This window comes from Bacillus rossius, chromosome 1 (assembly GCF_032445375.1).
Source record: "Bacillus rossius redtenbacheri isolate Brsri chromosome 1, Brsri_v3, whole genome shotgun sequence".
Lineage (NCBI taxonomy): Eukaryota > Metazoa > Arthropoda > Insecta > Phasmatodea > Bacillidae > Bacillus > Bacillus rossius.
In genome coordinates this window covers 377,384,951-377,412,100 of record NC_086330.1, presented here as the reverse complement: position 1 = coordinate 377,412,100, position 27,150 = coordinate 377,384,951, and the positions used below count along the sequence as shown (strand labels likewise).

The 27,150-nt window shown below is 40.4% G+C and overlaps 1 protein-coding gene across 3 annotated transcripts in view; it reads left to right on the top strand.

Moving 5' to 3' along the window:
- Nucleotides 1-27,150, top strand: part of LOC134528558 (transcription factor AP-2-epsilon) — a 387,195-nt gene that overhangs the window by 190,197 nt on the left and 169,848 nt on the right. For all 3 annotated transcript variants that reach the window (XM_063362291.1, XM_063362289.1, XM_063362290.1), the window contains exon 2: nucleotides 17,390-17,644. In XM_063362291.1, the coding sequence (XP_063218361.1) occupies nucleotides 17,390-17,644 (255 nt within the window). The remainder of the gene's footprint in view (nucleotides 1-17,389; nucleotides 17,645-27,150) is intronic.

Genomic DNA, 27,150 nt, shown 5'->3' with positions numbered 1-27,150 from the left:
TTTATGTCAAAAATTTTCCCGAATGTGCTTAGCAAACATTGTTATGGGGTGGAATATGCAAACATCTCTTTGATGATTTCATCAGACTAAACTAGTGTAGTCTTTGTGCTAGTGTTTGAAATTCTAAATTTCCCTTTCTGAAATATTTTTCTTTTATTTTTCTTTTCTGATATCAAACCTTTCGGAAGCTAAATGTTTGATGGTATTTTAAATATGAGTGTCCCTTAGCTATTACTAGGAATTGGATAATTTTGCAATTTTAATTTTCTGTAAGATTGACTCCTTAATCATCTACATACTTTGACATTGTCACCTGTTTATAGTTTCTGAATTGCAAAATACATCAATATATTACTGCTTGCGTAAGGATTCATAATTGGCTCTAGGTTCTCCAGAAAACAAAACTGTGTGTCAATCGTAAAGTAGCACTGTGCAAATGTGTTTGTATTTTAATCTATTTCCAAACTAAGCAGCGAATTTTTCTGTCTTCATGCAATAACATTTGCGTTATAGTATTCCACATAAGTCTTGCTGTGTTATATTTTCTGTGTCATCCTGAATTATTGTATGACAATCTTTCGCTTCTATTTTGTCTGTACGTATTTTCTTTGCGTCGCTAAGAGTTGTTTGCCTACTATTACGTAATAGTTATTTTCGGTATTTTTCTTTATTTTATCACTCGTCATGTTGTTTTTCGTCATGTTTAGTTTTTTTTACTGAGTTATAATTTTGAGCAACCATCTCAACTGTGCAACTGGAGCAATGTTTTTGACATAGCTAGTCTCTAATTGTTTGTCAGTCTTGGGTTTTGGTTATCTGCGATTTCCAAATTATCTTCAGTGCCGTCTACATATATATCATTATTAGGGACCGGAAAAATTCGCGAATTCATTTCGCGATAGGCTAAAATATAAATATTTATACCTCAGTGCTGCCTCTGCTATTGGCTCACAACTCACCTGGATGACTCTGGGCCAATGAGAAACACCCAACCAAAGCTGTATCAAATCACAGGCTGCTACGTTGGGACGTCTTACAAGATAGCAGCCAATGAGTGGGTCACATTTGACCGAGTGTACATAGAGCTATGGAGTTCATCCTACAGGTCATTGAACCCGCGAATTTTTCCTGTCCCTAATCATTATTCAGTGAGCCCATTTCGAATATGGTAAAACGAGGTGAAAAAAATGAAATCTCGTGTCGAAGGAAATGAAAATGGATGCAATCGTTAAATTTATTTCAATTGTAATTTTAGTTATGATGTATGGTGTTGCGTTGATTGTATAGTATTATATAGTATGTTACTGATGAGTTAGTACTGTTACCTATGTGTTTTATCGGAAACATAATTTTTTCCTCCAACACGAAGCGACAGAGCTTCAAAATATTCCGTCGCTTCTGAAAAGAATTTCAGTGAACGACAGAATGTTGTGGTCTGCCTACTTCACAGAAGCTGTGCTGCTACGATATCCGCTAATCCATAATTCATCAGACTGCGTGGAATTAACAGGCAGTGGAAACATGTTTTTATACGTGTTGGCTATTTTCGTACACGTTGTAGACAACTAAAAAATAAATTTAAACATGGGATTGTTGAGAAAATTGCTTTAGGCCTGTACACTTCTGCTGGCATTAATCTTCGTTAATGACTATAGGAACCCTCCTATTTTCGGTGTAAGGTTTTTCGTGACTAGATGCAACAAAATTATTTTCCTAAGCCCCTGTCCTGTTTTTGTGATTAAGTTTCTTGAGTTGCTTCCTGTGTTAAAAATGCCAACAAGGAGATACAACATGCTACATGAAGTAAAATTTATTAAAATTGGCCCATTCAAGAAATATAAAAATCAATTATATTTCAGTCAAGCAGTGTGCATAAAAAAACGCAGTAGCCTTTATTTTAATGTAATTGTTAAAATATAAGGGTAATGTTATGTGCTGAAAGTTCAGGTTACTACTACAAACACCTGTTATTTTTTAATACGTCCGCGATTTTACCACAGGTTGTCTGATACGCCCCCTGTGGGCTTTGATTCAATGACAAACCAGTTCCAAAAGAATGATTCACTCATATGTAGTTATCCAAAAATTGCTCGGATTCTTCTTGAAATAGGCTAAAATTCAAATACATATACCTTTAAGTGGCTTTTAATAATGGCTCACTGTTCATCTGGATGACTCTGGGTCAATGAGAAATCCTTGAACCAAAGAAGTCTTGAACCACAGAGAAACCAGTTGAAACTACTCCCAAGTCAGCAGCCAATGAACTGGTGCTATTTTACCGAGTATAGGGCTATAGAGAACTGTGTAGTCTATTCTGAAGGTCATCGAACCTGCGAATGTTTCTGACACTACCAATCACACAGCATGAAACCAAAGAAACTTAGTTTTTTTTTTCGGAACAGTATCAGGATCTAAGTTGATTTCAAAATATTTCGGGTTCAGGATCTAGGTAATTTTTAATACATTTATTATTGGTATTCATGACTAAAAAATTAAGGTTTTTCATAAGATTTTATTACAAACTGAAGGCGTGTTTGTTGATGGTCTAAAAAAATGTTAGGTTTAAATATTTTTTTCGCAATACATAACCATCTTTGGCTCCTAAAATCGCAATATTAACTTACATAAATGCCCATATAATGTGATACACACAAATCGGCTTAACTGCAAGGGGTAGCTATAAATACCACAAATACGTTAGTAAGAATGTACCGGTAACTAGTGTCTTCAAGAATGAACTGATACATTCAAAAACACTTGGGCAAACAAAAATTTAAAATAAATGTTGGTATTTAAACACAAGCGTTTACCGAGGTCCTTCGATTCCTTTAATTTCAGGCGTTTCATGGTGGTTAATAGTTAAGCGTCCTATTCATTATTAAAAATACATGAGACAGACATGTGCAAAACACGAAGATCTTTTTACGAGCGCGATTAAAAAAAATAAAAACATATACTCCAACCTGGCGGTGTCATATTTAATGATTCGCACCTTTATTTTTAAAAAAAACTTTTCTTAAATGGTTTTCTCAACATTTAAATTGTGTTCGAGTCCAATTAATCAAATTAAGAAAGTAAAATTACAGTAAGTTAATCGTATCTAAAGGCAGGCCCCCTGTGCCGGACTGTAAGAACGTAAGAGGAGTTTGGAACGTTATAAGAGACCGGAAAATTCGCGAATTCATTTCGCGATATGCTGAAATACAAATAGTTATACCTCAGTGCTTCCTCTTCTATAGGTTCACAACTCACCTGGATGACTCTGAGCCAATGAGAAACGCCCAACCAAAGATTTATCTAATCACAGGCTGCTACGCTGGGACGTCTCACAAGACAGCAGCCAATGCGTGGGTGACATTTGACCGAGTGTACGTAGAACTGTGGAGTTCATCCTACAGGTCATTGAACCCGCAAATTTTTCCGGTTCCTAGTTTTAATTAATCCTTGCCGCGCTAATAATAATTTGGGATGAACGGGATTCAAAATAGAAACGATAGCAAAAAAAAAATTTAAAAAAAAAGGCAATTTGGTAGAGATTAACGCCCCTCGCTAGCGACGGAACTGCCCGTCCACTTCAAACTTTGGACGGCGAGTTCAGGTTTTCCACAAGTAACGGTCATCATCACTCGTTGCCCAACCAGGGCGAGTGAACGAGGGGAAGGCGGGAGTGGGGGGGGGGGTGTTTGAATGATTTAATGATAGCGCGGCAAATGGGGGCGTAGCCCAAGGGACGTGAGAAACAGTGGGGCGGTGGGGAGGGGGTATCGGTCATCGCCATAGCTACTTCCTGGACCGAGGCGGTTCCTGCTGCGATCGAATTTCCGTCACGTGCAAAGCTCGTCCTTGAACCGGGAAGCTGATTAATATTTTCGACGGTTTTTTTTTCCTTCTTGTTAATTTTACCGGAGATGTTTGGTCCTGTTACGATCCGCTCCCGCGTCGGGAGTGTTTTGAATTTCTGATAGTCGATGCCCTGCCCTCATATATATATATATATTTTTTTTTTGCTTGCATTCTTCTCTCCTCCGTGTTATTTGGAGCTATCAGATGCTCGCATCGTCTTCCGGACGAAGGCCGATATTTAGAGACCGGAAAAATTCGCGAATTCATCTCGCGATAGGCTAAAATACAAATAGTTATACCTCAGTGTTGCCTCTGCTATTGTCTCACAACTCACCTGGATGACTCTGGGCCAATGAGAAACGCCCGACCAAAGCTTTATATGAATCACAGGCTGCTACGTTGGGACGTCTCACAAGACAGCAGCCAATGAGTGGGTGGAATTTGACCGAGTGTACGCAGAACTATAGAGTTCATCCTTGAGGTCATTGAACTTATCGAATTTTCCCGCGAATTTTTACCCATTTATACCCGTTTTGGTCGAACATTGCCCATTAACGAACTCGACCGAGATTTTACACTAGCTACTAGATTATATGTATCAGTTAGGAAATCATTTGAGAAAAATTGCGACAGCTATCGTGTTCACACACACACACACACACACATATATGTATGTATGTATATATATATATATATATATATATATATATATATATATATATAATTTTGAGTTGACGAAACTTTTGGCGTCTATGGACCATGAAACGACAACTATAAAAAAAGGGGGGGGGGTGTGTCTGTAAAGTCGGTTTACGGACGATAATTTTACGTGATAACGTCATAAGAAAACATTGATGAAAAATTGCATACTTTTTAATTTTCAAATATAATTTTTACAGGTTTTTTTTGCAAATTTAATTTAAATAATTTGTTTAAATATAATCACAAACAATTAGTTAAAAAGCCCGCCTTAACCTGTTTGATATAATAGAAGATTATCTCGCACGTTGGTTGGCTGGTTCTTGCACGCTCTGCTCAGGCCGAACGTGACAATGAGTCATGCTTTTTCGTGCGTGCAGCCAGCGTTCGTCGAATTATAAGACGTTATCACGTCAAAATTTTCTGTAAGTGTCACCATGGTAACGGCTTCAATAGGTAGCACTTCTCTGAAATGTACCTGGAACAACGCCAGTTCAAGAATGTTGACGTCGGAGCCTGGTGTGTTCAACACGTGGTCCGTGGGGCGAGCTGCGGTCAAGTGTTTGAAGACAGTCCACGTGGCGACCGCTCACCGCTCTCGCAGGCGGAGGATAACTCCGGTGTGTTTCGAAACGCGGCAGCCGGTCGCTGATTAATTCATGAGCGGCGTGTTGGGGGGATGGGGGGTGCGTGGGGTTAATCATCACTATCATCGTACACGTTCCGAGGATGAGTCCCCCATCTGATCTGAGGCCCGCTCTGCGGTCGCGCGGAGACAAAAACAAAATCCAACCATCGATACTTAGAGACCGGAAAAATTCGCGAATTCATCTCGCGATAGGCTAAAATACAAATAGTTATACATCAGTGCTGCCTCTGCTATTGGCTCACAACTCACCTGGATGACTCTGGGCCAGTGAGAAACACCCGACCAAAGCTGTATCGAATCACAGTCTGCTACGCTGGGACGTCTCACAAGACAGCAGCCAATGAGTGGGTGGCATTTGACCGAGTGTACGTAGGACTATGGAGTTCATCCTGGAGGTCATTGAACCCGCGAATTTTTCCGGTCCCTACTAATAAGTGATCAGATCTTTTCGCGAAATCTGCATGGCCCTATATATAATTCTTAGAGGTAATATCACGGTCAGAATATACATACATAATGAAAATAAACCACAAACAATTGTTAACTTATTTAGAACATAAACAAACATGGCTACCACCTTAGCCAAGTTCTCGGCTTCTATTGGTCGCACGTAGTGACGTAAACTGAAGAGCTGGGCATCGCCGAGCTAATCTGTACGGGCCTGAAGGCGGCGTCCGAATAAGTCTGAAGTTCGTACTTCGTATGCACTTGTCCCTAAAGTGACGTCACGGGTGTTGTCAGAACTGCAAGTGAAGCATGCAGGAATGCTAGTACACGTAGCCTATGTGTAGAGACCGGAAAAATTCGCGAATTCATTTCTCGATAGGCTAAAATACAAATAGTTATACCTCAGTGCTGCCTCTGCTATTGGCTCGCAACTCACCTGGATGACTCTGGTCCAATGAGAAACACCCGACCAAAGCTTTATACGAATCACAGGCTGCTACGTTGGGACGTCTCACAAGACAGCAGCCAATGAGTGGGTGGCATTTGACCGAGTGTACGTATAACTGTGGAGTTCATCCTGGAGGTCGTTGACCCCGCGAATTTTTCCGATCCCTACCTATGTGTGTACTTATCGCAAAGTTCCAGGTAAAGAAACGTTGCAATTAAGAAAAGTAATTCTACGTTTATTAATCTACAAAACACGTTAAAATAACAGTTTTTACTAGGATTAACATAAATAATGAAAAATAAAAATACTTTAACAGGTTTTTGTAAGAAATGTATACTTACAAACGTAAGTATAGCCTATTGCTAGAGACTGGAGAAATTCGCGATTTAGATGACCTCTAGGATAGACTCCACAACCCCCTACATACTCAGGCAAATGTCACCTGCTCATTGGCTACTGACTCGTGACACCTGTCAACTGGGACGCTTGCGATTCGATACTTTTTTGGTTGAAGGTTTTTCATTGGCTCAAAGTCCTTCAGATAAACTGTAAGCCAATCACAGAAGCAATATAAAGGTACAGTTGCTTGGATTCTAGCATATCGTGAAACGAATCCGCGAATTTTTCCGGTCTCTACGATATGTCTTATCAGCAAAGCCGAGTATATGGCGGGAAAAATGTTGACACATATGTTTATTTACTATCCTTTATATAGTTGGCAGCAGCATGGGTGTTTATTTTAAAGAATTTTAACAGTTATGCGAGTCGTTACAAAATAAGTTGGCTCCCGCCACAAAACTTACCAATTAGCAACGTATTTTTTCACAAAATACATGCCTCCTTTTTTGGTAGCTGACAAAATTATTTTTGGAAACTCATTTCTAAGAAAACATCACGCTTAACCTACAAATAAAATATTTTCTACTTACCAAATAACTGCTATCTAATTAACGTGTAACGTTTATAACACACATACACCATTTCTTATAAAACATGAATTTGAATGTTTCCTTCGAGAATACTGAAAAATTGGCGTTGGTTAACAATAAATTGGTATTGGTACGTGTATAAATGTGTACAAAATTTTATACAAGAGACTTTTTTTTCGTTATAATATCATTAACTCATGCATATCCTACCCATAATTTGTACGTAAGGTAGCAATTTTCTGTAATGATTAAGTTTTATAACTTTTAATAAATTTAATACAAAGCAAGTAATTTTACCTTACAAGAGGCTGTAAGTCAACAGTTTGCATTAATTTACAACGATGAGAATTTTATACACTGCAGTGTTCGACTACCCGATGACTAAAAATATATTGCTTGATCATTGCAGGTATAAACAATATCCTATATAGATAATACCACCAAGCTTATGCTCATATTTCTTCGATGAATAATTAGCTTGAACATCAAACTGTGGATGAAAATAAGTTTTATTAGGAGCCTTGGGAAGTAAAATGGGGAAAATGAACCCGGATAGTGGTTTGTAATCACTTTTTTGAAAACCAGGTTCTCTGCCGGAACTTGTTTTAAATACCGTCAATATACTTGTTCGGTTATTACAAAAATAAAATAATAAAAAACAGAGCAAGCTCCTTTTATTTATGTGTACCAAGCAAAACAGGCCTACCACCACTGCCTTGGTTGTTTTTACTATGTGCTGTTATACATTATAAACAAATTATACTTTATGCACACATGCAAAACTACTCATTTAAACTGACAAATTCAGTCTCTGCACTTCAACGAAATAAAAAAAAGTAATTATCTGCATACATTTTTTTTTGGCCATACCTATTCAAACATACTTTTGAAGCCAACAAACATTTCTACCCCGGGAATTTGTCTTTTGTTAAATGTTGTTTATGCATTATTCACTATAATGGAAATTCGACGGAAAATCATCAGAGTAAATATATAAACCAATAAATCACAGTGAGAGGGTAACACGCACAGTAAAATATTTTTGGTACGACCCGTTGGAAACCAGTCCAAACCCTTGTCTTGTAACCATAAATACAACAGTGCTACACAATATAATCATGTCGGATTTATCGAACTAATAATTTATTGTACGAAGGAAGTCTCACAAATTATGTTAAATATAGAATCTTACAACAACGTAGCACCACAATAAAATATTTTTGCAACACAGTTTCCAAATGTGTGTTTTTAAAACGTACGAAACATGCTAACAGCGTATAATGGCCTTCCAAGTTGGAACCAGAAAAGGAAAATTTTTTGAGAATTTTTCGAAAGTGCCCAAAATAGGTTCGTGGTGTATTAAGGGGGCGTTTAAGTATTAAGTAATGCAATTGGGGGGGGGGTCCTTGTAAAATGTTACGATGCGTTACAAGGGCGGGAGTGGGGGTTCGAACAACACGTTACGTAATATTGTTTTTTTATTTAAATAAAAAACTAGGCAATTAAAATTTCCCAAGTTTGCAACCCTTTTAGTTTATGTTTTACGGGGAATCCCTCGATTATATTGTACGTCATTTTTTTATTAAATAATAATATAAATAAATAAAATAAACAATATATGCATGCATTTAGATTAAATATTGCTTGTTTTATTTATTATCACCGCAAACGTGATTAAACAATAACAAGGGTATTTTAGCGACTTTGCGGTACGTTGCGCAACGTAATTATGACTTTTAGGTAAAAATGGTCACTTGGATGTTACGTAACGTTTAAGGAGGAGGAGGAGGAGGGGGTACAGAAAAATTTTACTGCGCGTTACATGGGGGGGAGGGAGGGTCAAAAATCTTCAAAAATTGCGTTACGTAATACTTGAACGCTCCCTAAGTAGAAACCTTTCGATTCTATACTTCTGTTTGACACTGTTTGAATGAAAGCTTAGTTAACTCGATCTTTTCTTTTTAACATTGTATATTTAAAAAAAAAGTTTAACTGTCTTAAGTTTTTCTTTGCAAAACAGTGCAAATAAACGTCAAATTTTTTATTTTTTTGATATCATTGGCGCAAACGAAGGCCCATATAGAGTATAAATGAAATCTCAAAAACTATTAGCATCTAAAAACACTCAAATTATAGAGACCGGAATCATTTCGCGGATTCATTTTGCTATAGGCTGACATTGAAATACATATAACTTACCTTTAAGCTGCTTTTTCTATTGGCTCAATGTTCATCTGGACGTCTCGTATTTGAAAATTGAAAAGTATGCAATTTTTCATCAATGTTTTCTTATTACGTTATCACGTAAAATTATCGTCCGTAAACCGTCTTTACAGACAAACCCCCCCCCCTTTTTTTTTTCTTGGGGCATATGGTCCAGACTGGAAGCAGTTCAAGTGTGTGGTTGCAGACCAGTCTCTCTCCAGATAACGACGCGAGTTATCGTTAGGGACGCCTGTATTTCGCGAATACATTGCGTGTCAAGGTATTTCACAAAATACTGCAGCTTTTCTCCAGTGGTTATTGACTGAGGTCGGTGAGAGGTGTCGTCCCGCTCTTGACGGGGCCAATGAGAATGTGGTCACCGTACTGCTGCACCCTTACAATTTGCCATGACTAGAGACCTGAAAAAATTCGCGGATTCAATGACCACTAGTATAGCTTCCATTATCCTCTGCATTTCTCAAGCAAACACGCGTGTTCATTGGGTGCTGACTTGTGAGGCGTCTTCACTGGGTGGCTTGTGATTCGACGCTTCTTTGGTAAATAGTCTGCCATTGGCCCAGAGAGCTCCAGTTAAACTGCGAGCCGATAGCAGAACCAGCAGAATGGTTCACAAGTTTGAATTTCAGCCTATCACGAAATGAATCCGCGAATATTTCCGGTCTCTAGCCACGACTCTTAGAAAAAGCTACAGTGTTTTGTGAAATACCTTGACATGAAATGAGATCGCGAAATACAGGTGTCCCTAGTTATCGTTGACAGCGAGTTGTTCGAAGTCGGGGAGACAGGGAGAGGATGCAACGGGGGCTGCACTCAGGCGCCGTCGACGAATTCGCCGACGACCCCTCGACGGGTCCCCCGGGTCCCCCCCCCCCCCCCCCCAAGGCGGGCGACCCGCGGCTCTGGCGTCTGCGTGACCGCTCGGACCACGTCCGTCCCTCAAGGTCAAACAACCGAGGAAAAAACCTGCACACACGCATGCGGCTTTTTCTTCTACACCTCGCGCGTTACGTAAAACAAACAGCCATTGCAGTCGCGCTAACGAGCGAGTCGGGGCGATGGTTAGACACAGGAAAAACTCGCGGATTCGTTTCACGATATGATAGAATCCAAACAACTGTACCTTTATATTGCTTCCCTGATTGGCTCACAGTTTATATGAAGGACTTCGAGCCAATGAAAAAACTTTCAACCAAAAAAAGTATCGAATCGCAAGAGTCCCAGTTGACAGGTGTCACCAGTCAATAGCCAATGAGCAGGTGGCATTTGCCCGAGTGTGTAGAGGGTTGTGGAGTCTATCCTAGAGGTAATCGAAAGCGCGAATTTTTCCAGTCTCTAGCGATGGTTGTGTGTCGCGTTCTCATTGGCTGAGTCTCCAAGGTCACAGTCAGACCGTGAGCATACATGCTAGGGTCTGATAATAACACTGGCTCACGTAATGCTTAGGGACCGGAAAAATTCGCGGTTTCAATAGCCTTCAGGATAGACTGCACATTCCCCTGTACACTCGGGCAAATAACGCCAGTTCATTGGCTGCTGACTTGTGAGTCGTCTCAGCTTGTTTGTCTGTGATTCGATCCTTCTTTGGTTGAGGGTTTATAATTGGTTGAGATTCGTACAGAAGAACAGTAAGCCAATAGCAAAATAATCTAAAAGGTGTATGTATTTGACTTCTAGCCTATCGCCGAATGATACCGCGATTTTTTTCGGTCTCTAGTAATGCTCCTCTCAAGATATAAGTTTTTATTTTATTTTTACCTTTTTAGTGGGGAAGTCGATAGATTTTTCTTACACTCTGCCAATGTAATCGGGTAAATTCGACTATTCAAACTGGAAAAAAAATATTACTTTGCTTACTTAGCAGTATATTAGAAAATATGTCTTATTTCAACAAACCACTAGCTTAATTAAATTAATAATAACTATTTTTTTTTGCTGTATGAATGGTTAGAGTTAAAGATTTTTTCCGCATAGGTCGTCCAAAGATTTTTTTTCCCCATAAGTGCAGCATATTTATTTTAATTTTTAATTGTTACCAATAGTATGGTTACACACACCATTGCGTAAATAATATTGTAGTGTTAAAATTTTAAAACTATTAACAAAATGCCCATCACTCAAAAACTAAGATTTTTTTAAAATTTTATCTTTGTTTTAGAATCTTTATCAACTCCTCTCGGCTTGACGTTGATTTCTGGGGCATGATGTATATCAAAAAATACTAAGAAACCAAGTTTTTTATAATATTTGGCTAAAGTTGCAGGATATTCACGCAAATCTTAACGAGCTTAAAATTAAAAGAATAAACATCCCATAAAGTTCATGAGAATGTTCAAGTTCATTGTATGTTATATATGTATATATGTATATATATAGTGTGTATATATATAATGCCCAGTTAAGTTGACAGTCAACTAAGAAACGTTCTTAGGTCTTACTTGATTTGCTGGCCACTGACATATCAAAAAATATTTGGTAAATTTATGCTTTTTGTGGTGACAGAACCCAAATATTTTAATGTTAAAAAAACCCATTTATAATTGACAGCAAATTAACTAATATGTCTATTTCTGTACACTACAAAATTCTCTTTCAGTCACCTCGAAATTCCAGACTAACTACCTAACAACCTAACAACATGATCTAAAAAGTTCTTTGAATGATTCTCGCAATGGAGTAGATTAATTTTGAAATTTTTTTTTTTTTTTTTTTGCTATACACAATTTCTGGTTTACGTCGTAAGTCATAGAGAAACCTCACGATGAGAGGAGCAGAGGTCAGCTCCCGAAACGTCGCAGCCGTTGTGGCTAGCCTTCTGACTTTGTCTGTGCTGTAGTCGTTCACATCGCTGGGTTTTACCTGCGCGTCATTGCGTTGTCGTGTTCCCAAATTATCTGTTCAGTCTCATCGTTGTGTTCCTCTGTTCCTTGCTGGGTTGTCCAAGTGGTGTTTCTTTTTCCTGTCCTTGTTGCAATTGTCTTGTTGTTGCCAGCCCGCTATGTTCGCCTGTGCTGTCATGTTTTTCTGATCAATTCCTAGGGACCAGAACAATTCGCGGATTCAATGACCTCTGGGATAGCCTCCATTATCCTCTGCACATCTCAAGTAAGCGCGCGTGTTCATTGGGTACTACATTGTGAGGCGTCTCCACTGGGTAGCTTGTGATTCGACGCTTCTTTGGTCGATAGTCTCTCATTGGCCCAGAGAGCTCCAGTTAACCAACTGCGAACCAATAGCAGAACCAGCAGAATTGCACACATGTTTGAATTTCAGCCTATCACGAAATGAATCCGCGAATTTTTCCGGTCCCTACCAATTCATTTCAAGGAATACTCTGTGATGTGTGTGTATTTGTGTGTGTATGTATGTATGTGTATGTATATATAAGTATATATAGCTTTTGACATCAGCTGATTTGGGCCTGTTGTCTGTGTGTTTGTGTATTTATTTTATTGTCCATTCTTGAAGTTTCTCTATGACATACTTAGGGACTGGAAAAAAATTCCGTTTTTCGATGACCTTCAGGATAGACTACCTAATCCTGTGTACACTCGGGAAAAATAACTAGGGACAGGAATAATTCGCGGGTTCAATGTCCTCCAGGATGAACTCCATAGTTCTACGTACACTCGGTCAAACGCCACCCACTCAGAGTGTGTAGAGGGTTGTGGAGTCTATCCTAGAGGTCATCGAAAGCGTGAATTTTTCTGGTCTGTACGCATGACTAAATAATTTCAAATTACATTTCGACTTGGCGTAATTAATTAATGTCCGATAATTTTTTTATTATGTTTAATCAATCTCCTGCGTTCTGTAAATAAATATAAAAAAAAGACATTAACTTTCGTGTGCTCAGGGCACTTTCGCAGTTTGCTTCGCAATAGTTTACATGAAAAAGTCAAAAGTCAAACCACACCACGGATGGAACTTTCTCTCGGTGATTATTCAAACAAAGGAGCAGCGCTCACACCCGTCCACGCCACACTATCTGCGCAGCGGCAGCCGAGGTAATTGAAAAATGTTTCGTCAGTGAAAACTGCAGATGCCATGTCATTAGCATTGCTTGGAATCTTCATGGGTCGGACAGATCTTTGGCAATCACGTTTTTCCTACGGTTCACTGAATATAATTTAGCTCCCAGCGTTTTATTTTTGTGTGTGTAATACTTCGACGTGGGTCTTTGCAAACATTAATACTCTCCCATTTATTTTAATTTAATTCGAGGATAACAAATGTATCTTTGTGTTATAAATTATTTTCTCCAGATTCTGTCAGATGTGTAGTGATCACACACCGTATTATAGTTATGAGCCCACGAGCGTGTAAATATTTCGAGTCCAACAGAGAATACTTATGCTAGTTAAAAGAAATTCAAACAAATATCGTGCGTGGAATATTATTAATTTACATCGTCTGAAACAGTTAAAATCAATATGGCCTCGTGGCCGTGAGGTTAGAATGGCTGACTTCCAATTCAAAGATAATCGATTCGAATCCCGGCAATTGTGAATTTTTTTTTTGTATTTGTAAAAATAAATACGGCACACGCAACATTTCAAAAGTAATAAATATATTTGAATTAATTAATGCAAATAAAAGTAAATTTATTAATTAAATTGTAGATTTCATTTCACTCCTTTGTATCCATACAAAATAGTGATAATTCAACAAAAATGATTCTATTTTATTATTAAAAGTATGCAGAGGTAGATTTTATCATACAAAAGATAGAAAAATTAAAAAAAAAAATCTTCCTTAAAGAATATAATATTTTTAATGCCTAAATTGTTTGGTTGCAAAAACAGTCTCAGGCCAAATATGATATTTCCTACCTCTGGATCAATAATTTCATCAATGTTTTGTTATGACGTTGTCACGTTAAACTATCGTCCGTAAACCGACTTTACAGACAACCAATTTTTTTTTTCAAATAAATTTTAGTACATATAATTGTAATACCGAACAGAAAGTTTAGAATGGTCTTAATTATCTTGCTTCTCTATTTTACAGTGGATTGGATACTGAATAATAATTTTATCGTTCAAATACCGCATGTAATTTGAAGTGAATAGATGCATTCACATAGAAGCTTGCTTTCGTGAGTTCTAAATTTCCTGGTTAATTTAAGTGAATATTGTTAACAATGTGAAAAAGGGGGGGGGAATATAGGTATTATTATATTATTTTTACGTATTTACTTTGGTGCATTTGATTTCTGGTTCAAAAACGTCCCATTATTTTTAGCACTGCAGTAAAATAATACTTTAGCAATTTTGTAAAAACAAAAATTATTATGTGTTCATTTGAGGGGGGGGGGGCATTTAGCTATGCCCCCAACCCCCTTCTGGATCCGCCAATGGCTCGACATGTTCGGCATTGCCTGTTGACTTCCGCTTTTCGGTTTCCGTTATCTGCATGCGTCTGTCGTCTGCTGAGCACGAGGTCAGCTCTGTGTAGTTTCATTCGAGTTCCGTAGATCGCAGCACTCACTATGGCCGTTCTTACGGCAAAAAACACCAAGACGTAGTTTTTATTAATAATGTTCGCAGGGTTTCACGGCCATTGTCTGAAGTATGGCTTGCCTTCTTGGTTGTAGCCGCGTCAGTAGGTAACTGCTCCCTGATGATGTCGACTGCAATGTCGACCGAAAAGTCGGTGAATTATTCGCCAAGGACGCGGCTACAACCCAGAAGCCAAGCTACTTCGCGTAGTTTCTATCACCAGTTCTTCCATCTAGCCAATGGTTTCACATATGACGACGTTATCAACAGTTTTGTAATCTGGAACATTTGTAGGATGCATTTTTGTGTTTGTAAAATTTTGTTCTAAACAGTGATAACATTTCAAAATAATCACCCAAAAAACCCTGTCTTGAAAACCAGAAAATAGCCATTTGGTCATCCATATAAATACATAAAAACTACAAATTTTTACTAATTTTTACTACCGATATGCTACGACACAGCATAGTGAAATGCTTATTTATAATTTTAGAAAGTTTTATAAAAATCAACCAATAGTAGTACCGTGAAATCAATCCCGATACAAACAAAATTAATTAAATTTGATTTAGAAATGGCCATAATTCTAACATAAATTATTTTTTTATTATATTTTGTTGATATCCTATGATATCTTCTACAATATTATTAACAGAAATCAGAGGAAGTAAAAAGTACTTCATACCAATTCCTCCCCATTAATCGCGAAGGATGCAATTCGATACTTGTTTTTTTTTAAGGATATTTATTGGTTAAGCCACTCTCGCATAAACTATGTCTCAGTCGCAGAAACCTTATAACTTAAAATAGCGAAATGAACCTGTAAGTATTTGGGGTTTATATGAAGTAAACAATTAGTAGGGACCGGAAAAATTTGCGGTTTCAATAGCCTTCAGGATAGACTGCACATTCCCTTGTACACTTGGGAAAATAACGCCAGTTCATTGGCTGCTGACTTGTGAGTCGTCTCAGCTGGTTTGTCTGCGATTCGATCCTTCTTTGGTTGCGGGTTTATAACTGGTTGAGATTCGTACAGATGAACAGTAAGCCAATAGCAAAATCATCTAAAAGGTATATGTATTTGACTTCTAGCCTATCGCCGAATGAATCCGCGAATTTTTCCGGTCTCTACCAGTTAGTAGAACCGAAAAAATTCACGGATTAATTTCACGATGGGCCGAAATTCCCATATATATATTTAAGCTGTTTTTGCTATTGGCTCTTTGATCATCTGGATGACTCTGGGCAAATGAGAAACACACAACCAAAGAAGTATCGAATCACAGGCAAACCATTTGAGATGATGCACAAGCCAAGATCCAATGAACAGGCGGTATTTTTCCCGAGTATACAGACGACTGTATAGTGTCTATCTTGAGGGTCATCGAAACTGCGAACTTTTTTCTTACTTAAATAAGATTTAATCACCCGAACTAAACTAAATATCCGTAACAAATAGAGCGATCAATGTATGTTTGTATGTGACTTTGTCCGACGATAACTTTCGAACCATTGATTGTATTGTCATAAAATTTGGTATGTAGGTATTTATTCAAATAATAAATACAAAAAGGAGTTTTCAAAACCAAAAGCATTACATAAATTTCTGCCTTGGAAACCAAACAGGGCAGTGTCCATAGAGATCATGTTGCCTCAAAGTAAACTGAGGAAAATAACACGCAATCAGATGTACCTATGTTGTATTATATTTAGTTGTTCGGGTGTCAATTGCAATGCAAATATTAGTTTAGTTATGGGGTTAAAATTATATAAAAAGGTCATTAACACGGAACATCGCGATGTCTTAGTTAGTGAGGTGTTTTGGTTTAAGAGCGGTGGAAGGTGGCTGGATTCCTCCTTCTCTCTCCCATCTTCTATGGATCCGGACTTGGAGAATGTGTGGTAATGTCGGCCACAGGGCTTCAGGGGCTGCAGGGACTATGTATAGGGACACCTGTATTTCGCGAATACATTTCGTGTCTAGGTATGTCACAAAACACTGTAGCTTTTTCTTAGAGTAATGGCGAATCGTGTGCGTGCAGCAGTACGGTATACACATTCCCATTGGCCCCGTCAAGTGCGGGAAAACACCTCTCGCCGACCACAGCCAATAACTACAAGGAAAAAACTACGGTGTTTTGCGATGTACCTAGACACGAAATGTATTCGCGAAATACAGATGTCCCTCACTATGTGTCGTGTGTCGTAAGTCGTGATGTCGGCCACAGGGTGACAAGGGCTGAAGGGACTATGTGTCATGTGTCGTGATGTCAGCCACAGAGCGACAAGTGCTGAAAGGAACTACGTGTCATGTGTCGTGATGTCGGCCACAGGGCGACAGAGGCTGAAGGGACTATGTGACGTGTGTCGTGATGTCGGCCACAGGGCGACAGGGGCTGCAGGGACTATGTGTCATGTGTCGTGATGTCGGCCACAGTGCGACAGGGGCTGCAGGGACTATGTGTCATGTGTCGTGTTGTCGGCCACGGGGCGACAGGGGCTGCAGGCGCTGAAGGGACCATGTGTGGTGTGTCGCAGGACCGGCTGACGGGGCGACAGGCTGCAGGGACTATATGTTGTGTGTCGTGTTGTCGGCCACGGGGCGACAGGGGCTGCAGGCGCTGAAGGGACCATGTGTTGTGTGTCGCAGGACCGGCTGACGGGGCACGGCGCCATAGCGTCCATCGGCTCCGTGTCGGCCGGCACGGGCGGCTCCTCCCCCTTCGGCGCGGCCCCTCACCACCACCACCACCACCACCGCGGCAGCAACGGCGCCGGCCAGGGCGGCGGCGGCGGGGGCGGCATGACGCCCGCCTCGCACCACCACTCGGTGGCCGCCACCGACTTCCAGCCGCCCTACTTCCCGCCGCCCTTCCCGCCGCCGGCCACGCACCACCACCACCAGGTGAGCCCTGCCTCCTGCCTCCCTGCTCCTCTAGCCACCGCAGGGCAGTCCCTCAGGTGCTCAGGCAATCCCTTAGGTAGTCGGGGAATACCTTAGGTTGTCAGGGAATCCGTCAGGTTGTCAGGAAATCCCTCAGGTTGTCAGGGAATCCCTTAGGTAATCGGGGAATACTTTAGGTTTTCAGGGAATCCCTCAGGTTCTCAGGGAATCCCTCAGATTGTCAGGCAATCCCTTATGTAGTCGGGGAATACCTTAGGTTGTCAGGGAATCCCTCAGGTTGTCAGGGAATCCCTTAGGTTGTCAGGGAATCCCTTAGGTTGTAAGGAAATCCCTTAGGTTGTCGGGGAATCCCTCAGGTTGTTAGGGAATCCCTCAGGTTGTCAGGGAATCCCTTAGGTTGTAAGGAAATCCCTTAGGTTGTCGGGGAATCCCTCAGGTTGTTAGGGAATCCCTCAGGTTGTCAGGGAATCCCTTAGGTTGTAAGGAAATCCCTTAGGTTGTCGGGGAATCCCTCAGGTTGTTAGGGAATCCCTCAGGTTGTCAGGGAATCCCTTAGGTTGTAAGGAAATCCCTTAGGTTGTCGGGGAATCCCTCAGGTTGTTAGGGAATCCCTCAGGTTGTCAGGGAATCCCTTAGGTTGTAAGGAAATCCCTTAGGTTGTCGGGGAATCCCTCAGGTTGTTAGGGAATCCCTCAGGTTGTCAGGGAATCCCTTAGGTTGTAAGGAAATCCCTTAGGTTGTCGGGGAATCCCTCAGGTTGTTAGGGAATCCCTCAGGTTGTCAGGGAATCCCTTAGGTTGTAAGGAAATCCCTTAGGTTGTCGGGGAATCCCTCACGTTGTTAGGGAATCCCTCAGGTTGTCAGGGAATCCCTTAGGTTGTAAGGAAATCCCTTAGGTTGTCGGGGAATCCCTCACGTTGTTAGGGAATCCCTCACGTTGTTAGGGAATCCCTTAGGTTGTCGGGGAATCTCTTAGGTAGTCGGGAAAACCGCAGATTCACTTCAGTTGCCTGCTTCTATGACTATTTTAACAGGCAGTGACGAGTTTACCAAATATATTCCGGGGTAATTTCACTATCATAAAGGTTAGTTTGGCACTCCAATACATTTGGTATATGTACCCTAATGTTTATTAAAGTGACTATTTACGGGTTTATATTGCTGCACGTGGGTCCGCTATTTTTGTATTCACATTTCCGTTCCCTACTTCTGTTCTATTTTCACGAAATTACTTTTACCGAATGCCGCACAATGAGAGATAAGAATAAAAAACATCATAAAAGGTGTTTTTCCACCACTCTGTAAAATTTTTACAATGCGAGATACGAAAAAAAAAAATATTGTTTACTTGTTGGTTTTCAACTGGTTTCCTGTATCAATAATTAATTAATAAAAATATATTATCTTATTTTTTGCACACTGCTGAGGATAACCTTCGCAGATTCACTTCACTTCACGAAGATTCTATCTCATATAACTTCAAGCTGCCTTACTTCAAGCTGCCTTTTTTCAACCGTCTCACTTTCCATCGTGCCGTCTCTGGGCCAATGAGAAACCCTCAACCAAGGTGTATTCCATTCTGAAGGTTATCCAAATCGCTGCATTTTCCAGTCCCTAATGTTATATTAGTAGGGACAGGAAATAGGCGTGGTTCTGAAAATATATCTGAGTTAAATCATCACCAGGCTTATATATTCCATAATTTTTCTAAGTAAATTTCCCTTTATAGTTATTCACTTGAGAGACGACTTATTTATAAGGACCGGAAAAATTCGCGGATTCATTTCGCGATAGACTGGAATCCAAATACGTCTGCCTTTTTGCTGCTTGACTGATTAGGCCAAAGTTTTCTGGGCCAATCAATAACCTTTAAAAAAAAACAATCACGAGCATTCCAGTTAACAGGTGTCACAAGTCAACAGCCAATAAGCATGTGTATTTTTCCCGAGTGCATAGAGGCTCATGGAGTCTATCCTATAGGTAATTCAAATCGCGAATTTTTCCGGTCTCTAGTAATCGATTGGTTTTGATCTAATAAAAGCATCCGTCCCATTTCTGGTTGGGACTCAGTTCAGCATGTATTAGCTCTAGAATTACCACAGTTATCCCAGTCATGTGGTACGATCTAAGGAACCATAACTGATTTAATGAGCCATTCGCGGTTTCACCTTATTTTGGCTTGCACTTAGACATGACACGCTGTGTGCCGAGTGCTGAGATGTTACACGTCAAACCACAATTAAATGAATAAATACGCGCCTATTTGTATCACCAGCTCAGAGCGGTTTGCCCTCAGTCGGAGCTCCGAGCGACGGGCCTAGTTTCTCAGGCGACGCAGGCGGGGTAGCTGTGCAGCAAGTAATTTAATGCCTGTGTTTAACCCCGGCTCGCTGAATTACGGGCTCTCAGCCCCCCCCCCCCCCCCGGCCCACCTCCTTTTCCCTCGTTTAATAACACCCCATCACGCCACCGGGCCCCGTTAATTGTGCGTGTCGAGAGGTGAGCAGCTTTTTTTATTATTATTTATCTCCGACCCGACGCCGCTACCGCCGAGGTTTCGGAGATGCCGTGTGGCGTGTATGCTTATCAGTTCGTCGAAGTGTTGGTAGTCACACGCGTGCGCAGAATGAGAACATCTCCCCCCCCCCCCCCTTCCAAGAACCTCCACCAGCCTTCCGCGATCCAAACGAACCGGTGACAAGCATCAATGAGTTATGTTATAAAAATAAAATTGGAAATTCTCTAGGCTGCTCGTTGGCCTCATTCGTAGGGACCGGAAAAAATTCGCGGGTTCAATGACCTGCAGGATGAACTCCATTGTTCTACGTACACTCGGTCAAATGCCACCCACTCATTTGCTGCTGTCTCGTGAGACGTCCCAAAGTAGCAGCCTGTGATTCGATAAAGCTTTGGTCGGGTGTTTCTCATTGGCCCAGAGTCATCCAGGTGAGTTGTGAACCAATAGCAGAGGCAGCACTGATGTATAACTATTTGTATTTTAGCCTATCGCGAGATGAATTCGCGAATTTTTCCGGTCTCTACTCATTCGTAATCCTAGCGAGTACAGCGGGAGTGGATTGTTACGCCAATTTAAATTTAATTTTAGAAGTTATTATTCCACGTTTCAAACACAAGTATTTGCGAAGTTCGTCAGTGCATTTTAATAAACTATTTCGTAGAAGAATGATTACCAACGACGCAGAGAGCAAAAAAAATATTGTAAAACAACATAAATGTTGTCGGTTATAATTTGTTTGTGGAGGCCAAAAAGTGCATACTTTTGAACTGCTGTAGTACACAATTAGTAGAGACCCGTGAATTTCGCGGATTCAATGACCTCCAGTATAGACTCCAATATCCTCTACACACTCGGGAAAATGCCAACTGTTCATTGGCTGTTGACTTGTGAGTCGTCTCGACTGGGTGGCCTGTGATTCGACACTTCTATGAGTGAGGGTCTCTAATTGGCCCTCAGTCCTCCAGATTAACAGACAACCAATGACAGAAGCAGCACTAAGGTATAATTATTTGAATTTTAGCATAACACGAAATGAATCCGCGAAATTCACGGGTCTCTAACAATTAGACCTAGTACGATGTCGTAAGTACATTACTGTGTGCTTTGAATTCTGATACGGTCTATTCATTATGTAACTGTCAAGTAACTCTAAGTATAAACCGGTAAAATTCAAATACTCACACATCTAATCTGCTTTTGCTATCGGCTAAATTTTCACCTGGACGACCAGGGGCCAATGAGAAACCCTCAATCCAAGAAGCATCAAATCACAGGCGAACCAGCTGAGGCGTCTCGCAAGTCAGCAGCCAATGAACTGGCGTTATTTGGCCGAGTATACAGAGCACTGTGCAGCTCAACATGAAGGTCATCGAATCCGCGAAATTTTTCTCAGTCCCTATAAATTATCAAGCTGGTTGGTCGATTACGAGTTCAGTGGTTTTTTCCAAATTTCGAACTGGATTTCACATTGACGGGAACAATGATTCTCTTCCTGGTTTTGCTGACTGAAAGTCGTCCAAGGCGCGTAGAGTAAAATCCTTGCGTGTATGTGCTTTATGTCTATTTTGCTACCTGAACGAATCAGCGAAATAATCATGCTTCTAACTGTAGGTTTAGTTTATTTTCTACCAAATAATGTATTTACTGCATCATGTCAATGATTGCAATGCTGTATTCAACATTTTCAAACTGAAAATAGGACAGTTTGTGAATTACGAAGTCCCTCTCATCGGGTCCGATATGAATGAGCGATGATAAAGATTGTGCAAAATGTATTGGCCACAAAAATAAACCACCACTGTTAAAAACAGTTAACTTATACTACCAAGTAACACTGGTTAGAAATAATGATTTGATCCTCGTAAATTGGCTTTGGAATCGGTACTTACAGTTACGGATCACCAGTTGGGTACATGAACTCTCAAGTATCATCTCGTGTGTTAAAAAAAAAAAAAAAAAAAATACTTTAAAAGGTCCGCAGCATAAACGCTTTTCTTCTTCCACGTTCATTTCTACCCTGTTCACAAACTAACACATAACTTGACGTCGGAATCTGCCGTATAGTTTCTACGAAGATATAGCTATCTGTAGAGACCGGCAAAATTCGCGATTTCAAATCCCTAAAGGATAGACTCCATGATCCTCTATGCACTCGTGCAAATTATATCTGCTGATTGGTTACCGACTCGTAACACCTGTTGACTGGAATTATCGTGATTCGCTAATTCTCCTGTTAAAGATTTTTCATTGGCCCAGAGTCCTTCAGATAAACTGTGGCCCAATCACTGAAGCAAAATAATGTCAAAAGTATTTGGACTCTATCCTATCACGAAATGAATCCGCGAATTTTACAGGTCTCTAGCTATCTGGTACTGTGAAGAACGTTTCGTTTATGCTAAGAATATTCTTCGTGTACCAGTTCGAATTCCTAGTTAATTTTTTAATAGTGTCCAAATAATTGGCTTCGAGTATATTCGGCTACGAAAGGTGAAACCCCAAAAAGAATATGCCCCGAAGCTATCCAGTTGGCCTCAATGCTCTGTACTTGTCATCATCGGCCAGAAATGTTTGAAAACGACTTTCTGACAAATGATTGTCGGTAAATTGAAGACCTGCCTATGTGACGATTTTCGGTCCACTGGTGTGCCTCACTCGGTCATCGTTCGCTCTCAGATCTGTCTACTTACACCGAGGCGGAGCTGGTGTTCTGAGAAGTAGTAACTAGAGTTGTGATAATGAGGATTTGACACTTACGAAACGGAAATACCAAAAGAAAAAAAAAGAGAGATGCTCAGGTTATGGACTACTGGGTTTGGCTCGTGTTTGGTGAGACAAAGAATATATTGATGAGTCTTATCGCTCAGTTTATGGACTTCTGAGATTAGCTTGTGTTTGGCGAGACTACATAGTTTATGTTGTGTCTTAAAACTCAGATTATGGACAACTTGGAATCGCTTGTATTTAGTTCTTCGATATTGATGATAATGTATCCTGATGCTCAGGTTATGGACTGCTTAGATTAGTTCATGTTTGGTGCATCTACATTGATGATGACGTGGCTTGTTGCTCAGGTTCTAGACTAATCTTGTATTTTGAGCATCTACAATGATAATCATTAGTCATGTTGCTCAGTTTATGGACTTTTTGGGATTGTATTTTGTTTGGTGCTTCTGCATTGATGATGAAGTGTCCTGATGCTTAGAAAATGGACTACTGGAATTGACTTGGGTCTGAGGTTTCGACATCGATGGCGATGTGTCCTATTGTTCAGGTTATAGAGTACTGTGATTGGCTCTCTTGTGTTTGTTGCATCTACATGGAAGATAATGTTTCTTGATGCCAGGTTATGTATTACTGGGACTGGCTTGTATTTGGTGGGTCTACGTTGGTTATATTGTGTCCTGATGCCTGAGACTGTCATGGCACGGCGATTTTGTTGCGATTCGGCACTATTGCCTCCTACAGCACTGTGGAGAGAAGAAAAAAAACATGGGTACTATCGGAGTATCTTTGCAACACCCTCCTAGGAACGAAAAATGTTTTGGAATCGAATCCAAGTTCTTTGGCTCACAAGCCAGAAGTCCTGGCTCAAAGGTGGGGTTAGTCCACATTGCAATTATTCACATGCGTAACAATTGCTTAGTAACACAGGATGTTCTTCAGTTCTTAATAGTCAGACTCTGTGAGTCCATTCATTGGTATACTCCTATATGAAAATAAAGTAAGGCTAGAAAGTGTTGAATGAATGTTAGAAAACATGATTCAAATTTAAAACTTAAAGGAAAGAGAGCAAGTTTTAATAGAATTTAAGTTGTTTTTTTAAGTTAAATTCCAAAGGCATTTTTGTTGTTTTTTAGCGGGAGAACTGATTCCCCTAGTTTGTCTAATGAAAACCGAGACAGCCTGTGTCAGTTGGGACTGAACTCGTGAGTCAGCGCGCGGAGACCCCAAGTCCGACCGACAGAACTCGTAACGCGCATTACGTGAGCTAACGGGGCTGTTCTTTGTCTCTGGAGTGGCCGTGATCGTATCTGTTCCCCGGGAGACCCTGTAGCACACGGCCATTGTAGCGGCGAGCCCAGGGCGTGGAGGGGGAGGAGGGGGGGTTTGTCGTGACGGTTGTGACCGCCTCGCCTCCTCTCGGGTAGCAAAGGTTGCAGGAGTCGTGAGTAGCTCGCCGCGCGAGTAATTGCCCTCGGTCTCATGCCGTGCTTAGATTCGCCTTGTTTTCTGGCGACATGCTGAGACTCCACAAACAAGTGAGTAGTAGAGACCGAAAAAATTCGCGGATTCATTTCGCGATATGCTGAAATGCAAATAATCGTATATTTATGCAACTTCTGCTATTGGGTTCAATGTTAACCTGTGAGGACTGTGGGCCAACTATAAACCCCTCAGTCAAAGCAGTGTCGAATCACGAGTCTCCCAGTTAAGACGCCTCACAAGTCAGTAACCAATGAAGAGGTGACGTTTGCCCGAGTGTGCACAGGATCGTGGAATCTATTCTGGAGGTTAATGAACACGCGAATTTTTCAGGTCCCTAGTGAGTAGTCATCAGGGTGTCCACGCAAGTTTGTGATAGACTATATCTGACTCTTCCCCGACTCTTCCTTACCTAAATCACAATTTCTAACACCGGGTAATTTTTTTTTATAATTCATCTATTCTACGATTTTTTGAATGAAATAAAGAAAATACTTTCTTCAAAACACCCATATCTGGCCTTGAATTTGCAAGATCCTGGGCCATTCACTCTTATATTTTTGTGAAGGGCCTCATCGGAAGACCTGGGGCTATGTAACAGGCATTAGAATAAAAAATAATTTGGAGGGATGGGGGAAAATTTGAAAAAAAAAATTTAAGCCGAAATGAAATTTAAATTTCCTCGAACGTTCTGCTGATTTATCTTAAGAAATTTCGATGTTTCCCTGATAAATTATACTCACGCTAGTTTTATGAATGCTAACGATCGAATTCCGATGAAATCGCGTCATTTCATGAGACAGTAAAGATCTTTGAATGTTTCTTAAAACAAAATCTAAATTTATTGACCAGCATCTCAAAATACATGCTAATAAAATTCGATTATTAATTTTTTTCATTAATGTCCATATGACTATTAGATAACTAGACGAACAAAGAAAAGGGAGAATGCAAAGGGCATAACGGCTCTGCTAGTATTGGGGCTCTAAGAGGTTTCCCGGCTTGCCCAAAGTTGGAGCTGCCCCTGATAATACCCATATATGGCCTACAGTTATGTAACATAAATGAAAATTCAAACAAAACATTGCACGCGCCATTTTACAGTGTATACACTAAAACACCATCTGACAAAAATTGCTTTAATAGTCTGGTTGATGGCAGAGTGGAGCAACTGTTTTCCCCCCTCAAATTTTCATCACCAGGAATTTTACATGCATTTTGCAAGATTCCGAGTAAAATGATCTGACTTTCCCTGACCAATTCCAACTTCCTTGACTCTTCGCTGACAGAAAGTGCAGACGCTGATCACGAAGATGTGCTGTGGTCGTTGACTTCTGTCATGTCTCGCATTCTCTCCGGGTCGCACTTCATTCGGTCAGATTCTTTCCTCTATTTCTTCATCCAAAACTCTTGCTGTGGTTTTTTTTTAATTTTAATTTTCTGCTTTTTTCGTAAACTTTGTTGTATGTTAAATGTTGCGGCCGCGTATTTTCGCGTGGGAGTTGGAATCGCCTCTGTTCGGAAACGATCCACGTTTCGCTGTCCCGACCCGCCAGCAGTTTTTGATTGGGGTGGGGGGGGGGGTAATGTCTACTGCTCCGCTTGTGGCGTCGGACGGGACTTATCTGCGGTCGCGTCGTGGCCTTGGGCGACGGAAACCCCCCCTCCCCCCCCCCCTCATGCACCGTTAAAAATGTTCTCCTATTCACAAAGCACAAATGTTAAAAATTATCGGGGACGCACCACAACGCCGAAATACCACAACGCCGAAAAATGTCATTGCAGGACTGCCACAAAGGTTAGGTTAGGTCAGGTCTGCCGGTATTTACTCTTGGTTCGGATTGCTCAACCTCACCAAGGTAAATCACGACGGAAGGCTCCGGGATCTTAGGTTGAATGGCATTGCTTTGTTGTTTTAAAATAACGAGTAGAGAGGAAATATGCCGACTGGGAAAACTACCGAACAAAAGTTGATAACCTTTTAAGAATTTAAATAGATAAGAAATTAAATAAAAAGGTTAGGTAATTGCAACATAAAATACACAGATATCGGGTCAGCCATAACAAAACATATTTATTTAAAACACGATAAAGAGTATTAATTGAGTATTCGTACAGTCAAACAAAAATGGGGCCCCCCAAAAAAAAATATTATTACTTAGTTACATCTTCACAATAATTATTACTTAGTTACATTTTCAAAAAAATAGTATTACTTAGTTACATTTTCAAAAAATATTATTACTTAGTTACATTTTCAAAATAATTAATGTAAATTTAAGATACAGAAAGAATTAAAATATAGCTCAGGAATTAAATGTAGATTACGATGCCAAAGGGGTAGTTTGATGAAATAGTCGATGAAATTGCAAGATACGCGTGGCCGAAACAGGTTAACTATCCATGCTGCATGCTTAGGATTTAGTCGTCGAAAACTTTCCTGGGATATTTGTTGGCGGCTCCCATCGCCGTAGAACCACGGGACAAGCCCTGGGGTGCCCAGATGTTATGGGCGAAGCTTATGGATCACACCTCAGGCATGGGGCAGCGAGAGGTCGCCAACTCCTGGACCGCTAAACAAGTTTTTTAACAACAAAAAAATTAAACTATCCCATAAATAATTATAAAACAATGATTCCCGGGGAAAAGGCGGTAAAACTCACCTAATGCGGTAGTAAATACACAACTTTCGACATGGATGTCGATGGATACGTGACGAGCACAAAAATTTTGATGTCTACATTATGGCTGACAAAAACAGAAAAGAAAGTACTACCTTTTCCTT